Below are 18,065 nucleotides of genomic sequence, written 5' to 3'. Positions count from 1 at the left end.
TTTTCTTATGCTGTTTAGGATTTCTCTGCGTCTCTGCCTCTCTTGCACTTTTAAAAAAAATCTCTAATTTACTACTCCCCCTCCAAGCCCGAGGGGGTCGCGGAGGGGGCGAGGCGCTCCCCAGCCCTTCATGTGCGGCGCTGAGCTCTCGGGGAGGAGGCGAGCGGGGGGCGAGCTCCGCGCTCCGCAGGAAATGCCGGCGCTGCGGCGGGGAGCGACCCCGGCCCGCCGCCCCCGCGGCTGCCCCCCGGCCGCCCGCCGCTGACGGCCGCCGGGGGGGTCACTCCCGGCCCCTGCCCGGCTGGGAGTAAGTCCAGCGAGGCCCGTCGGGGCCATGGCCGGCGGCGAGGCTCGGAGCCCGGGCTGCAGCGGCCGCTGCCCGCCGGCGGGGCTGCAGCCCGGCTCTCCGCGGGGCGGCGGCAGGGCGGCGGAGGGGCGACCGGCCTCCCGAACCGCGCTGTCGCCGCCGCGGGAGACCTGGCGCCGCCGGAAACTTTCCTCGGCGCTGTGCGCCGGCTCCCTCTCCGTGCTGCTGGCCCTGGTGGTGAGGCTGGTGCGGGGGGAGCGCGGCCGGGAGCTGGCGGCGGAGGGCGGCGCGGGGCCGCGGGGCTGGGGCTGGCTGCCCCCCGGCGCCGTGCCCCTGGGCCTGGCCGCCGCCTTCTTCGGCGCGGGCCGCTACCTGCTGCGCGGCGGCGTGCGGCCGCGGACGGCGGCGCTGCTGCTGGCCGCCTGCTGCGGGGGGGAAGCGGTGGCGCAGACGGCGCTGGCGGCGGGGGAGGATCACTTGCTCTCCCTCGCCGCCACGGGGGTGGTGCTGAGCTGCCTGGCCGCCGTGACATGGCTGGTGCTGAAGCTGAGGCAGGGCGTCCTCATGCTCGCCGTGACTAGCGCGGCCAGGACCACGTCCCTCGTCGCCTTGGAGAGGGTCCCGGCGTCCTGGCGGCCCTACCTGGCCTACCTGCTGGGGCTGCTGGGCATCCTCCTGGCCGGCTACGCTGACCGGCTCTGGCCCCCGCGGCGGGCCGCCCCGCTGGCGGAGCCTCCCGCCGCCCCCGCGGCCGCGGACGAAGCCCCGGTGCTCAGGCGGCGGCGACGGTCCAGCTCCATGATCTCCCCTGAGATGTCGGGCGGCGGCGGCGGCAGCAGCAGCAAGACCCACCGGCGGACCTCGCTGCCCTGCATCCCCCGGGAGCAGGTAGGGCAGGGGCAGGGGCGGACGGGTCCCAAACTTTGCTGCTGGCGGGAGCCCCGCCGGCGGCAGAGGCGCGGGCAGACGTACCCTCCCGGCCGCTCCCCGGTGGAGGAGCTGAGCACGGTGCGGGCTTTGCCCGGCTCCCAGCGGCGCGGAGAGCCCCGTGCGGCCGCCCCGGGACGGGCCTGGGGCTGGTGGGATGGGGACTCCCCGGACCCAGCCTGACTTGTCCCGGCTGAGGGCGACGGGGAGAGTGCTCGGGGTTTTCTTTCTTTTACAGCCATCACCGGCGCTTGCTTTTCTCAAAGCTGGCAGAAAGTTGCGTCGGGTGGTACCCGCCTGGTTCTCGGAGCTGGTGGGAACCTGCTCTTTGCACAGCCCTGAGGTTTCCCAGCATCACTTACGAGCCTTGCTTTTTCAAACCTAGGGTTTCACCGAAAGGTAGCTTAGCCCTATTAAACTTGCTTTAAGCTGTAAAGGTGTGCGTGCGTGAGCCAAGCAGCTTGTCCTCGGTGGGAGAAGTCCCTTATCAGGGCGATAGCGTCTCCTCTGGGGCTGGCCCGCACAGCGCGGTGCTCATCTTTGCACTTTGCCTTCCCAGGGCTGTTCCTGTGCGTGTAATCAATAGCTCCCGCTCTGCTGTGGTTGTGGGAACCGGTTCGAGGCACACGCGATTTATCTCAACTTTGTTTCCATTAAGAGGCCGTGATTTCAAGGGATGAGTGAGAACTTACTCTTTTAGCAGCGATGCATTCTTTTGAATGTGCATCTCAAGAAGAAAAAAAGAAAAAGAAACAAGCAAACACCATTCTCTTTACTGCACAGCTGTATAGAGTCTTGCCATGGACACACGGTTGGCTTAGTTCTGTGCTCGAAATGTTTTCTCAGGTTTTTTTGAGATTTAAGATTGCCCCAGGAGGGAACAGTTCGATAGGTCGAGTATAACTGAGTGTATTGAAAGTCAGTGCAACCCTCACCGAGCAGTGGAAGGGGAAACCTGGGGGAAAATAAGTGGCAAATGGCATTAAGCTTTCTTTTCCAATTAATATTGAAAATGGGTCTGTGCACTGTGGTCAAGTGAAGCGTGTTGCCATACACCAAAGGTTTTCTTTCAGGTTGCTTGCTGGATAAGCAGCTAAGTATTTTCCAAGTGATGGCATCTAACTATATGGTGTGGGTGGCTAGTTTGTTTCTAGAAATGGTTTGATTACATCCCTATGTGGTTGGTTATGACATTTTGTAGAAGAGGGCCTGACAACTTTATATGCTTGAGGATTATTTTACAACAAATGCACTTATTTATTTAACGTTTTTACTTAGATAAAATAAATATTTACCACAGTGTCCGGGCAAATACAGTGTGAAAAAGTAGACAGCTGACCCAGTTCTGACTTTAATAGGAACTGAGAGAGGGAGAAGGGTGTAAGAATAATTTGTAAATACAGTATCTAAGGCAAGAAATTAAAACTGTTTATACTTGGTGACGCTAGACATTTCTGATGGTTTCTTACAATAATCATTTTTAAGGTTTAAAACGTATTTCTAGTCACTCTCACACTTAAAATAAAAGCAGCTTTTCAGTTAACATCTCTAAATGCAATCATTTGGTGATAGGGCTCACTAGTTTGAGATAATGTCCTTCTCTTTTCTTATGGAGGGAGTTAAAACCATCTCTGTATACCAAGATGTTAAACTGGTGATGGATAACAAGGTAGCCTTCTTCCCCCTCAGTGGTGTGTTGCTTAGGGACATTGGTCAGCTTTGCCCCCAGCAATTCCCGCTTCCAAGCTGCGGAGCTGGAGTGGAGTTAGCTGGCAACTGTGAAGTTTACTCAATGCAGTTTTTTTGGCAAATTTGTCTTTCTTTTGTTCTCACTCGCTGTTAATCAATAGTGAAATCTGGTATTGCTTGTGCTGCTGGGTGATTAGAAATGGATGACTACTTTTGAGTATGGGGAAACTTTTTGTCTTTCTTTTTTTTATAGCACAGTATGGCTGCATGTATATGCACCCCCCCCCCCCCCTAAAAGCTGTCCTCTTAAATAAATGTTAGCCAGATAGAAAAATGGAAAAGCTGAAACAAAGCTCTCTGAGGGCCTTGAAGAAATGCTGGGAGAATTGGGACTTTCTTGCAGCAAAGTTTGTGTTTATAGCAAAAATCAGTTCCCTATAGACTTAAAGAAACCATAGGTAAATGTTTCTGCGTTGGACAGTTTTTAAATATAACATGTTAAAAATAGAGATGAGGACTTTATAAACAAGACCAGGCCTTCTCTCACCCCCTGTATTTAAAAAATATGCCCTGAATGTTTCTGATCTGAAAGATAGCTTGTTGATACATCTGGGAACTGCCAATAATTTTCATCAGGAAATAGGTCTACTTTACTGCTTTGAAATACATGCTTTCATTTGGTGAATAACATTAAGTGAATTTTTAGAGATGTTTTCCATTACTTCTCACGTAATCTTTTCTGTTGCTGAGCATTTAATTAAGCTTTTATTTTTCCAGAGTGTGATTCCCTCCCCGTCTGTTTGTGATATGACATTCTGCAAAAGTCGGAGTTCCTGAATTTTTTTTTTCTTAGTCACACACATCTCAGTTGTTAGCTGGATTTTTCCTTATTAGAACATGGAGTTGAATCTATGTGGTCTTGGAATCTAAAGGACAGTACTAGGAGCTGCAGACTAACATCACAGAGGTATTAGAATATGTAAAATTAAATGAAAAGTATGCTCTTTAAGCTGCTAGTCGGAGTAGCTGGAAATGCGTATGTCACTAAATTATTCCCTCTTTAGAAGTGTCTCACCTTAGTTTCTAATCAGTTCCAAAAAGAATTTAAAAAGAAAAGCTGCTTTATTAAGTAAAACTCCACCATCCAAAATCAAACACATCAAGATATAAGCTTTTTTTGGTGCCAGAAGTGGTCTTTACTGGTTTTTCTTTTAATTCTGGTGTTTTTTTTTTTTGGTGTGTGTGTGTGGTGGATTTTTTAAATATATGTTCTCTCTTTCTCAATTTTGGTAAATTCTTTGGATTAAAAGCTTCCAGTTTGGTGTGTGTGTAGATCTCATTGAGAAATGTGTGCTTTGTAATAGCCTGATCCTGCTCCCAGCTGAGCATTGTCTGCCTGTGATTTCATCAATGCCGGCTAAGGATGCTCAGCTCCTTGAGGGCTCACTCACCCAGATTTGAAAGAGGCAGCAGAGAGAAATTGTGAATGGATATATAAGACAGTGAGTGAATGAACAAATGCATGTGCTGTTTTTTTTTTCTTCTGGTAAATAAACAACTACCTCCAGGATGATGGCTTTTGGAGTTTCTTCTTCATGTTTTTGCAAACACTTTAGTTTTCCCTAAAAGCATGGAGAGGAGATGGGGGCGGGGGGAATAGAAGTGTGTTTTGCGTTTCCCATTAAAATATTATATGGCCTTTGTGTTCTAGAGCTTGTCTCTCTGATCTGCGAGTCTTGATCTTGACATACGACAGTCTAAAGTGATGATTTCACCTTGGTGGGTAAAATACTCCACAGGAGATAGTAGCTGTACAATTTTGAACAGTGCCGAAGACTCAGGATTTTGCCTTGCTTGTTGTTTTGTTTGGGGGGAATGGGAGGCTTTCAGCTAGCTTAGATTTATTACAAGTGTGTGTTAAATGAGCTAGAGCTGCTGCTACAAGTAGTTCAAATGCTTAGCCTTTTTTTTTTTTAATTTTGTCAGAAGACTGTCACAGGTACAGCACACCTCAGGGTCTGAAGTACTTTCCAGTTCCCAAACTGGTGGGTGACACAGCATTGTATGAGAAGGCACTAACGAGGTGCTGAGTCTTGCCCTGGTCCTCAGTGTTGCTGGTGGGCACCAGCAGGATGGAGGAGTTTCTCCTCTGGCTGCAAGGCCAGCACTGGCTCCATGTGCAAACTCCTGTCCGTGTCCTCTGGCTCCTGGGGCAGAGCATGTTTCTGCCCATTTTCCTTCCTTCTTTCTCTTGTGGGCACTTGGAGAAATAGAAAGCTTTTTGCTTCGCTGAGGGACACCTGAGGGTCTGTCACTTATTTTTAATCGGTTTGAGATTTGGTAGCTGTTCTGTGCTGCCACATCTTTCCCTGCCTGTTTCTCCTTTTAAAAAGTTATTTTTTCAGATCAACAACTTCGGTGACAGACTCCTTTTGTCTTCCATCTGCAGCAGCAGAGGGTTTTTTTGATCGATTTGACCGTTTTTCGCAGGGTTCTAGGTGATGACTCTGCCTGTTCCCAGTCTGTAGCCTGGGAAAGTTGTGAGCCAGGGCTGTCGTTATCACTGCCTGTCTGTGGAGTTGAGAAGACAATACTGTTAACAGTTCACATGGTCGAAGATATCTCTTCAGCAATAAGATCTAAGAAATGGAGGGGAAAAAATATTTTTTTTTCAAAGGAAGATGAAGTCTTTATCTGTTCTTCTCATTGTTTGACAGTGAGAGCTTTGTAAGTGCCAGGAATGCATTGCTTCCCCTCTTTTCCTGGGTCTCTATCATTCTGTCCAAAGAAAAGGGCAGCTGTACCCTTATCTTATAACCAATTTTCAATATTACGTATGCTGCCTCTGGCCTGAAAATAGGAGAGAACGGAGTGCAACGTACAGAGATTTAAAATTTTGGAGGGGAGAAGGCAGATTAATATCCAGATCTAGATCCAATATCTAGATTCTAGATCTAATATCTAGAACTTTTTGTATGTCAAAGTTCCTATTAGGCATGCAGTGTTATATACCGCATACCTCCTGCTGCTAATAAGCATTATTGAGCTGTAATTACTCTGATAAGATTTGCTGGCATTACCATTTAGGTCACTAGAAACCAAGGAATACTGGGGAGTTATGTCATCTGGTGACTTGCCGAAACACAACTGTGTAAAATATTTTAGTAAGGCTCCAGAAAAAATCACCCGGGGATTCCAGACATAATACTTTATTTTCTTTTGCATGGCTTCATTTACGCAAACCTGCTCTACTTCGATTTTTTTTTCCCAGTTTTTTTAAAATTTATTTTTATTTTTAACCTTACAAAAATGTAAAAACTGCAGCTGCAACTCTCACGATTGATTTAGAATCTATTTTCGTCAATCGGTTAAATCAAGAAATTTATATTAGGGCACACTGGCAAAAAAAGTAAAATACAGTAGTGACTTTCTACTCTTTCTGCCTGAAGTGTGAAAATGCAAAGCTGGGGAACTGAAAGAAATCCTGTGTACGCTGGGTTGTCATGTTAATTAAATAAACAGCCAGAACAGTGACCCTGTGTATGAACTGTGTTTTGAGAAGCTTTTTGGGGGTTGGAGGGGAAAAACAGTGACACATGATGTTTTGGATGTTAACTGCGACATTTGTATGAATTTGTCCTGATCTGCTGTTACTGTGCTTGCATTCCAGCTCTTTTTTTGCAAGAGACTGAGACACAGCTGTATTTTACAAATTGAAGGAATATGCTTGGGCTTTTTATTGCTTGGGATTTTTCTTTAAAAAGTAATATATAAAAAAAATAAAATGTCCTGCCCTGGAACTGCAAAGGTTGCTGAAATCTGGTGCCTGCAAACTGCAGGGCTCGAGAGAGGGGTGAGCTGACTGCATCGTACGTGGTTTGAGAATACAAAGAATGCTGCTGCAACTCAAGCTTTGAGACCGTTGCTGTGATTTGCTTAGATAATCTAAGGGGAGATGTATAGTAGACTTGATGGATAAGGAAATAAATGTAAAGATCAGCTAACAAAGTAGAAGTGGTTTTTCTTTGTGCAAGGTTTTTCTTCTCTGCTTGTTTTGGAAAAAGTTTCTTGATGAACCTTTCCTCAAAGTCCCTTCTGTGTTAGAGTGCTGCTTGGAAATAAATGCCTATCCTTTGGACTCCGTAATTTTTCAAGTTTTAGTGTGTGTTTTGTGTTTTCTCTCTAGTCTTTTGTGTGTGTGTGTGTGTGTGTGTGTGTGTGTGTTTGGTTTGGATTGTTTTTGTTTTCCCCCCTCCCAGATTTAGCTTGCTGCAACCCCTGCTGCAAGTACAGCGGTAGCATCAGGAGTTCTCTGGAAAACAAAACTAAACACCCAACCAAACAAAAAAGTTACGTCCGCCCAGGTTTTACGCTGTGGGGAATGTCAGTGTTTTCCTTTCTTTGGGGATTGAATGAGGTGGTGGGAGGAAGAACTGCTGTACTCCTTTATCAAGCTTCATCAAGATTTTCCTTTATTTTTTCTTTGTGGTTACTGAAAAGTTTGAGCTTCTTCTCCCTCTGTGTGGGAGCAATTGTTACAAGCCTCTTATGATGATTATGATGATGCTGATGCCGATACCGGCCCAGCGGCGGGAGGGGGCGGGGCCGGCGGGGCGCGCGCTGGCGGGGCCGGACCCCTAGAGGGCACGAGCGCCCCTCGCTGCGCGCGACCCCGCCCGCCACGTCGGTCACCGCCGTAATGAACAACATCTGTCCGTGGTACTTAACCCAGCCCGCCTTTTTATTTTATTTTATTTTATTTTATTTTATTTTATTTTATTTTATTTTATTTTATTTTATTTTATTTTATTTTATTATTTTATTTTATTTTATTTTATTTTATTATTTTTTAACGGTTTGGTGTCTTTCCCCGGCGATACCAGCAGTGTTGCCCGCTTCTTGTACTTCCCCTGGGGTTCAGTTTGCCGGCAGTGCGGCACCATGAGGTAGGGGCAAAACAGCCAAGAGAAGGTTGTGCTGCTCTAGTCATTGGAAAAAGAGCGGCAGTAGGTTTTGGCCTTCAAAAAGGCAATTAAGAATGCAATTGGAGATCACGATACAAAGATGAAGCTGCCTCCAGATCTGTCAGTAATCCAGAAGAATAGGCTAAACCACCATTGCTTTATGTATTGTGGCACCTCGTGACTCTGTTCACACACACACAATGTCAGGGATTGGAAGGGACCTCGAAGGATCATCCAGTCCAATCCCCCTGCTGGAGCAGGAACACCTATGACTATTTATAAATAAAAGGGAAGCACCATGTGAAGATTGCAGCAGCAGAACAAGCTGATGAGACAAATGGTCCTTCGTTACTGCTGAGTGTAGGAGGCAGCTGGATGGTTTCCTGATGCTGCCTTAAGGGTTGCCGAATGAAAGGTGAAACAAAAAGCACAGGAAGGTATTTGGTATAAGAGCTTGGTTGGTGAAATTACGTTGTTAATTTTGGAACCTCTCAGGGAAAAGACTCTATGTCAGCTGGCAGTGCTGGTCACCGAAAAAGTCTGGTTTTGTGTGTGTGTGAAGTATTATAGTGAAATTAGATTAGTGAAGCACTGATATGGAGTGTTGTGTTGAGTTTTGGTCAGCCACAGTGAGCAGTTGGGGTCTACACATATAGCCTGAACCTCTTATTGTCACCTAAGAAGAGACTGGAAAATGCGTAACAATAGATCTGATTGAGGAGTACTGAATAGGCATTCTCCTAAAAATTGAAGAATAGAAGGGAATTTGGAAAAAAAACAAACCAACACTTTAGTGTTAAACTTCTAGCAAGAAACCTGGATGGGCAAGATAGAAGTAAACACTGATCATGGAATGTGTTGTCACAAAGTATGAGTAAAGCATTTCTAACATTGTTAGACATTTGTATTTATTATTTATTGAAGTTCAGAGGTTTCTTTTTCCAAGCAGGTTGAAGATTGGAAAACTGGCTTTATTTTTTTTTTTTTTAGTCTGATACTAGTTAGGAAGAAATTTCCTACTTGTTTACTCTGTTGTGGTGTGCTTTAGTGAAATTACTGTTTCGTCTGAAGTGTCCACTGACCAGGACCTATTACAGCATGGCTGTGTTCATAATTTTTACTACAATTAACTACTGAAAACAATTAGGGAGAAGATATTTATGAGCATCAAGACAGCTAAAGGCTCTCCCTCTACCCCTGCATGAGAGTGGAAAAAAACAAAACCTCCATGTATCAGAAATAGCTCAGACCATAGCCGAGGCCTGCTTGTCTAACACCTCTAACCCTCCAGTGAAATATGCTGTGTTAAAGTGACTTATTTATATTTTGTGCTTCGTGGGTTGCTTAAGTTTGCTCTGTTTTGTGGTAAGAATTTATGCATTGGTTTGAATTTTAAAATAAAATAAATCTATATTCTGCATCTTTATTTTTTTAATGGGATTTTTGTGTGCCTGACTGTAGGAGTGATGCTTTTCAGACATACTCAGGATGCTTTTCTGATGGTTGCTGAACTCCTGACACAAACTCTGGTGACAGTTTAAAAGCAACTATTCCTCAGACTGGTTGGTTCTCCTAGAAATATCTCAGCCTCATTAAAAGATGTGTAAAATATAGCTGTGGTGAAGTCTGATGGAAAGTGGTATCGCTTGCTGTGTTTTGAAGATCAGGTCACTGATGACAATTTTGTTTATTTGGTTTTAGTTGTGGTTTTTTATGTTTTGTTTTGTCTTAAAGAACCTTTTTCTTTATTTAAGTAAAGTTGCAGACTTGTTTTCTTGGTGTAAATGATTATAATGCAGGGGGAAGAATTATTAATCATCTCCAAAACTGAACATTGCTTATTCTGAGCAGCATCCTTTTGACGGATGTTTGACTAAATTTGTCCGTAAGTACATTTCTGAAATGAATTCCAGAAGAGGAAATAATTGAGTGTTTGAATGCCGAAGGTTGATTTTTTTGTGTGAATTATTGTGCTTCCAGCAGGTTGCTGATACCTGCTAGCATCTCTATGTCCACCAGCAATAACCAAAATTATTCCTCACCTTGAAGTACAGGTACTTTTGCTAGTCTTTTGCAATTACTTTTGCTATATGGTTTTAAATAAACCAATATATATTTGTATTTAATATAAAGGAGTGTAGGTAGAACATCAACGTGTTTTGTTACCTGTGTTACGTTGTCCTCAGCAAAAATATATACCCTAAATTTACCTTAAAATGAGAGTGTGTGGCAGCTAAAGAGGCCGGAGCGGTGGGCAGTGAGCCCTGTGGTGGCCATGGAAGCCACTGGGGTGTCAGCCTGCAAAGGTGCCCTCATGGGCATTTGTGTTTGCGCTCTGACCAGCAATGGATGAGGCAGTCGGAAGTGGTGATGTATGGGTTGAGAGGTTACGTTCAAACAATATTTTCTTCTATGAGCAGTAATTTAGATACGCTCATCCAAGCTTTTTGTTGCCTGTGGAGTAAAACTTGTGAAAACTTGTCTATGTTTGTGTATTAGATCTCAATTGGAATGGCAGCTGTAGAAAGGTACAGGCCTCTGTGCAAAAGTGTAGACTAGAAAGGGCTGCCTGACCTTGTCTTACATGCTGCCCCCTCTTGTCCCTGTTATTGCAGTTTTGAGTGCTTTTGTTACGAGATTCTTGCATTTTCTCACTGTAGCCTGTTAGAGCTCACCAGCTTACTGATCTAACTTGGTCTTCCTTGCAGAATAGATTATGCAGCTTCATTTCCACCACACTCCCCAATGCAGGCAGGGCTTTTTCTATATTGGTAATACTGAAATCCTTCCCCTGACAGTAGCTTGGCGAGTGGCAAAAAAAGTGTTGGATGCATGTAGAGTTCTCAGGTGCATTTCACTTCATTTTTGTTGGTGATGCTAACCACAGGTTATTCTTGACAAGGTCTATTCACTGTATATTATGTTGATAAGGAACTTAGGTGTGTTTGGGTGTATTTATAATTGCAAGATAACTGATAAGATATTTTACATGTGGCTGTAGTTTTAGTGTGAGTCTGTAAGTGGGATTGTTACAGGAATACTTGAGCTGAGATGTAGCTCTGCATCTTGTGAGGCAATGAATACCTTTAACTTCTCCTGGAGGTCATTCAGTGATATTTTAAAATTTATATTGTGCAAGTCAAGGTTTGTTAAAAATGTTCTTTTTGTAGTGATTACTGATAATCTCCTTCCTGCCTCCGCTGACTTCAGTGGGAATTGAGAGTGCTCAGTCCTCCCAGGGTAACAGGCTGATCCTTTCAGTTGAATCATTAGTGCCGGAGGAGGGTGTGTTCCCATACACAAATCTGCAGATTGCTCCTTTTTTTTTTTTTTTTTTTTTTTTTTTTTTTTTTTTTAAAAAAAAAAAAAAGAGGCTAGCTGTTCTTTTTCTTATTTTAAAGTAAGTAATTCAAAGCTAACACTGGTTGTGCTGCTTGAAATGTGACCTGAGACTTTGTTGCGTGTTTTTATAGATGTGTATGCACACACATACATCTTTATATGTAAATATCCATGTGTTTGTGTACATATACACAATCAAATTAGTGTTGTGTAGCCTAGAGGAATGAAATTCTTTGACTCTGACAACACAGTCTGCAGCCTGAGTTACATATGTCACTGTTCTTTCAGATATTTAATAATATTTTTCTGATGTTTCTACAGGCGAGCACGTTTCTTAATATACCAACTTTGGTGCCCATTGCTTGAGTTTTAATTTGTCTTAGTTTTAGTCTTTTCGTTTCTTGACTTGTAAATGCATACCAAGTTTTGCAAAATTTTTCTTCTTTTATTTGTAGATGTTTGAGTAGTGATTTTGATCAACAAATACATACTTGTGTCTTACTATCACATGCTGTTCCAATATTCGAACTGGAACTTGGTGCTACAACTCTGTTCTAGAGGTGCAAAGCCATATAGGTGCTTTACATGATGCCTGGACTTACTTGCTGCTGGATTTAGCTGTGACGTGGAGCTCAGGTCTGGCTGGACAGGAGGAACTGATAAGGTCCCTGTGCAGGTTGAGCCAGTGTCCTTCTTGTGGGCGTACATGGGGGCTGTTACAACCATGGTAAGACCAGCTGAGATAAATAGTTGACGCGCATTTTTACAGATAAGGATGATGAGCTTTAGCTGGTAAAACTTGGTCTGTTATATGTAGTGTATATGTGATTGCTGCTATGTACCTATTCTCAAGGAAGCTGAGGACTAGTTAGTATTTGTTATTTATTAGGACAGTTCTGAAAATTTATTTATTACAACAGTTCCCTGAAATTTGCTGCTTTTCTGTTGATTCTGAATTCTGTATGAGGTGAAATGCTGCAACATAATTCATATTCCATTACTTTTTTTTCTTTTTTAAGACCAGCTTCATTCATATGCAAGTGCCATTCTTAAATGAAGTCTTAATTGTCTGCTGATTATACAAAACTGCAAATGAATAAACATTTTCTATTAAAGGATTTAATGCTGTACTTCCCTTGTGCTTGTGAGGAACTGAGCTGCGAGGAAGCCTCTGCCAGAGGTTCAGAGATTAAAAGGGGGATAAGGGTGGAAGGAGGGCCCTAACCTTTTCAGTGACAGACTTCTGGTCAGAGTTGCAGAGAATTCGTCTTTCCTCTGACTTGTGAAGAAGCAAACACATTTAGTACTGCCCAGAAGCAGACAGGTATGCCAATAGGTGTACACAGTTTGATTATTTTAGGCGGTGCTGGCTCTGTATGTGTTTCGTTATAGACACTGTAGTGAGAGTATGTCCAGTGGCAAAGGGGAATATTGTCTGTGGCATACGGATACTGAAAACTGACTTTGGGGTTGCAGGATACAAAATGTTAGTTGTTACTAAGCTTGCTACGTTTGTGTCAAGCAGTATAATAGAGGAGCACGGGATAATAGTGCAACAATTAGATGGATTGGGGTACCAGCACTAAAGCACATGTTCCAGCTTAAATTCCACTTGAGGATCCAAGCCTGTTGTTCCCTCTTGGCAACGCACATTTGGAGTCAGCCAGCTGATAGGAAATACTAGGCACCAGAGCTTAACTGAAATGTAGGACATCTAAACCTAGCTTTCTGGGTACGTGTGATGTGGTGAGACAGAGGGAGAAGGCACAGCAAAGTGTTTCTTGGAGAATTCTTGAACATTTTTAAGAGAAGTAGTAAAAACAGATTGTCTGTCTCCTTCCTCTTAAATCTACCTAATCTTTATTCCAACTTTCTCTTCTACTGTGTGTGGTGTATAAATTTAGTCCTAATATGAGTGATGTTCTTATTCAGGGTTGATGGATGGTGTATACTTGTGGTGACTGAGGCATAGATTCCATGTTTTTTCCTTCCAATATTTTAGCTGCCATCATCCTTGAATCTATAATTTGTTTTTCCTTTTGTATGACACATAGACCAGAGAGAAGATCCTTAAGATTACCTTAAGATATTCCTGACTTGGGCTGTGATCTGCCACTCGAGCAGACTTTTTGAAAACCCAGAATTTTGAAGTCTGTGTTCATGTCTGGACATGCTGTCGTGTGCAGATATTTAGATTTTATTATCCTTTTGGGAACTGCAACTGATCTGTGATAAAAAATGATAAAATTCTTGGCCATGAATTAGTATAACTCCTTAATGGAAGGGAGTTTGCAGCTGCAAATATATGTGTTTATTCCATGTCCTGATTTGCTTTATATGTTGTCTCTTCTCAAATGAAAGTAGAAATACGATGCTGAGGAAACTGTTGATCTTTAAACCAAAGTCAGTGTATTGCAGAATTTACTGATATGCACTTAAAAAACCCAGCCCAAAAAGTCCTCAGCTAGTGGGAGTGGTGACAAAACATCTTCCTTTACAGTCGTTCAGTGTACTCATGAGAACTTTGCCTACGGGCCTCTGGGTCTTTTATTTGTTTAAAGTTTTTAGGATTGAGATAAAAGTAACGATCAGATTGTCTTAATCATTCATAATAGCAGTTAAGTAGATGAGAACTTAAGGCAGAAACTTGATAGCCCAGAAAGGTGCTTTCTATCTTACCTATGATCTTAATGGATTGCTATCTATAATAGTGAATTGGTGTTTGTAAGCATAATTATGGCATACACTATCTTTTGAATGCTTGAATTTGCAATCTCAGATGGTTTTAATGAAATTTTATATATGTAACTTCTTAGATCTATGTAGTTTTTTTTTTTCCCCCTAATAAAAAGCAAACTTAAGACAATTCTCATTATATTGATGCCCACATGCTTTGATTTAACAGGTTCCTTAGTGCCACTCTTGTGAAATGTGATGGTCAGATGTTCTTTTTTGATTTAGGAATGTTTACATCAATGAGCTAAATTATTCCTGAATCGTTCCCTATCTTCTAGACCAGAAAATCTGAAACCTCTTTCCTCTCTCATAGAAGACAGGCCAAGGAAGTTAGGGGTGGGTTTTAGACACTTGATTCTGCTTTCATGTTTAAGAAAGGTGGGTTAGATTTGTTTCAGGCTATGACTGACACCCAAGAAACACTACAGTTTTGTGTGGTGATGTATTTTTTCCATAGCTCATCTCACTTCTTTCCCTTCAACCAGATTCAAGAATATCTGATTATTTGCTTTGTTTTTCTTTGATTGATTTTGGTTCTGTTTCTTTGTTTTGGAGGTTGGATGTTTGTTTGCTGAGCCAGAGAGATCTGTCCATGAGTTTGAATCTACGGAGATGCCATCTCAGATTTTAGGGGTTGATAGTGTTACCTGCCTCTAAATGCAAAAGCTTGAATGCAAAAATTTGTTGGTGTCTTGGAGGAAATTTCCATGCATCGATGAAAGATGTGTGATCTGAAAATGAAGGGCTGGTGAAATAAATAGGAGAAGAATCAAAGAAAGGCAGTTTCAGGTAATTACAGGTAAAATTTCCAGGAAGCATGTGAATTCTGTCCTAAGAATGTATATTAATTGGAGATAGATGCTCTCTGTTTTTTGTTTGTTAACACCAAAAAAAGAAATGCATTTAGTTGATTCCCACTGTTATTTCCCCTCTCCCTCTCTTTTTGGAGTCTCTTAATTCTAATGATATATATACATTTTTTAAATCCTTTGCTTTCCATAGACTGTAGTGGCCTTTCACCTTTTGGGACTGTTTGTTCCGAGCGATGGCTGGAGCGATAGTGAGGCTCGTGTGACATCATAAACATTTGTGTTGGCAATCCTTCCTCATGGAGGACTCTCAAATCTGACAGTGGTGAAGATGACTAAGTAGAGACAGATTTATGTGGAAATCTTATTAATACCCATAAAAGAGAGAATGAAGGCATAAGAAATTTGGCTCCAAATAAACAACCAAAAAATGCTCTGTTCTTAGAAGCATTTGGCGCAGCTCCATCGTGCCTTTTGTGGGAACTGGCTCTTTGTCTGGCCTAATCTTGACTTTATTTTTTTTCTTCCCCCCCTCTCCCCCCTCTTATTAGAGATTACTGAAGACTTCCACTTTTCCCAAACTTTCTCACAGTAGAATAAAATTAATTTTCACTTTGGTAATGCACAAATCAGTTAATTATTTCAAAGACAATGTAAAACAGATGTCTTGCCTTGTTTCTCAGCAAAGATTTAACGGTAGCCTTGCTGTGAGATATTTTACTGCCACCAAATGTCCCTAAATGTTATATGGTGCTCATAATCAAAGTAGTTTACAAAGAAGGGGAAATGTTTGTCAGCTACAGCCGTGATGGCTGGAAAGAAATTGTATCAGAGATGTGAAATCATAATTCAGTTTTCTGATACTTGGATCTAAAATTTACTGAGACTTTTAAAGAGCGGGGTCTGAACTTCATAGCAGAGATCCGTCTGTCTGTAATGGGTTTTATGGTAGGTGGTTCTGGTGGAGTCACATTTTGATTCAGCTTTCTGGAAGCAGACCGTTAGCAACTAATGGAGCATTGTGTGTTTGTTCTGTCCTGTGTATATATTCATTTTATCCAGCCTGTAGCTCTGAGAGTCTCACAGGATTCCCTGCCATTCCTGTCAGGGCTCCCAAGTGCAGTGCCCTGCTTGGCACACCCGGCCCTCTTATTTCACATTTGCTTTTGGCAGCAGAAGTCCCTCTGTCGTACTGCTGGAAATAAAACCTCCTTCGGTCTTAACTCATTTCAGTCCAGGGGGTGGTGAATATTGAAATGCATGTGCAACAACAGGAGAGAGAGCTCAGCGCCTGTTGGGAAAGGCTTGCCAGCGATCAGATGAAAGGGTCTTCATAGCAGTTTCGATATTGGCTTTGGGAGAGGTGCCTGTGACGCTCAGTGTGTGCTAAGACACGTGCTCTGGTCTGTGCAGCTGCAGTGGGGTTTTCTGCTTGGAAAATACATCCTGATTTTTACTATGATATGTAGTATGTACAGGAACAATTCCTTTATAAATTAAATACCTGCATGTGATCTTTGCATGTGGGCAGAGCCTTTCGTCCTGGAAATTATTTATAATATTCTGAACACTGTTTCTTCCCTGTTCCTGTTAAACGTGTAATTCAAGCAATTTCTGTTTTGCTTTAAACTGTTACTTTAATGACCTGGTTAGGCGAGACATTGGGTTTTGAAACTTTAACTGATCCATGTATCAGTGAGTGTCTTGTACTTTTTCCATGTGTGTATTATTTTTCCCAGCAAGTACAATATGCCGTGCTCTCTCCTGATGTGAGCACATACTGATTTGAAATAGGAAGCAATGAATTAGCTTTCAGGGCTGGCTTATGAACAAGATCTTATTCTTTATTTGTTTACTTTTGCTTCTTGAATGCATGTAGTTTCTAGGCCTGCTGTTAACACTGCCACTGGAATTGTAACCATTTCAGAAGAACAAAAATGAACAACAAAAAGAAGACTAAAATAGGAAAGAATCCCTATCAGGGTTAGAAGATAATTTGTATCTTCTAATGTTTGCCAAGGTAGAAATCTTCACCATGAACTGTTGCTTATGGACCTGGAGAGACAGCTCCCATGCACTGGTCTTTGGTCCCCTTCCCTCATCTGGTAGCAGTGGGAAGCATCCTGCATTGTGGGTGGGACTGATATCCTGCAAATAGCTTGTTGAGTTGTTATCTTGGATTTGAAGTCCCAGGGTTGTGCTTCTGTGGTGGTAACACTTACTGTGCTTCTCAGGTTCCTGAGATGGCATGGTTCTTCTTATTGACTTCTGGTAACAATTCAGATCTTCCATCTACAGTCATCTTCTAGTTCTGTTATTGCACTTTTGCATAATTTTGGAGACCAGTAATGCTGTAAGAAAACAAGTTTCCCCAGGCCAGTAGGTATTATGAAGTGCCCTTGTCAGATGCTTCCAAACAGAGCTGCTAGCATTGAAATATTTTATTCCTTTGGTGTTTGAATATCAAATAGGAAATTGGTCTCCCCTCTGCTAATCTTGCTTAGCATTTGTATTGTTCTCCTTACTTTTAGAAAGTCCTCTGGACTTCTGGCTTGATGTTATGAGGTGTATCATGTATTCTACTTGTGCTGAGCTGGGTGGGCAGTAAGGGCATTTGCCATCTCACAAGAATGAGTATCCTGTGATAGCTTTCATATTAAATGTTGCTGCAGAAAAGCTGTAGCTGCTAGTGTTCTTTCTTCCAGGCTAGAGACATGGTTAGAAGGTGGGTACTGAAACTGTTAGCTCTTTCTTAATGGTGAGCTTCTCTGGCCTGCTGCCTTCTGAGTTCAAGTGTTACTGTGTATCTCTGTAGGTTTCCAGGAAGCTGAAAGTGAGAGAAAGCCTGAGACCTCTTCCTGTTGGGTTGACTGTACCTGGTCGGCTGTACTTGAAGCAATTAAAATACTAAATCGAGTGAGTTGAATTAGTGCTGTTTTCTTCTTGTGTCCCATCTAACTTCCTTGCTTCAGCTGTGTGATTTGCCTGAGACCAGCTAGCTTCAGCTGGTGCAAAATGAATGTGCAGAGGTATTGGGATAAAATCTGGTTTCGAAGGAAGCATGTCTCTGTCTTCCCTTGTTTGCCATGGAAGCCAAATGCATCACATCTGGTCTCTGCTGGATGAAGCCTGGAAGTCCAGAGTTCCCTCTGAATTCTTCTTGTACTTCAGAGCTTCTCCCTCCTCTATATATATAAACAACATTTGAGAGGGCTAGAGGACGGGAATGGCTGTGAACAAAACCCGTGTCCTTTCTGATATGTCAGAAGATAGAGAAAATAATAGTGTGCT

General features: G+C 42.9%; 1 protein-coding gene across 2 annotated transcripts in view; it reads left to right on the top strand.

The window, feature by feature from the left end:
- Positions 1-334: 334 nt before the first annotated feature.
- The window catches only part of PDE3A (phosphodiesterase 3A), a gene marked incomplete at its 5' end in the record, with an annotated part of 266,489 nt that continues 248,758 nt past the window's right edge, over positions 335-18,065 (top strand). Inside the window, one exon of one of the 2 annotated variants that reach the window (XM_082063703.1) lies at positions 335-1,195. In XM_082063703.1, the coding sequence (XP_081919829.1) occupies positions 335-1,195 (861 nt within the window). The remainder of the gene's footprint in view (positions 1,196-18,065) is intronic. The other variant, XM_082063704.1, reaches the window with a different exon arrangement.

The sequence above is a fragment of the Streptopelia decaocto genome, assembly GCF_964273445.1.
Source record: "Streptopelia decaocto genome assembly, chromosome: 1".
Lineage (NCBI taxonomy): Eukaryota > Metazoa > Chordata > Aves > Columbiformes > Columbidae > Streptopelia > Streptopelia decaocto.
Note: the sequence above shows the minus strand (reverse complement) of the source record. Positions and strands in the feature narration are given on the sequence as shown.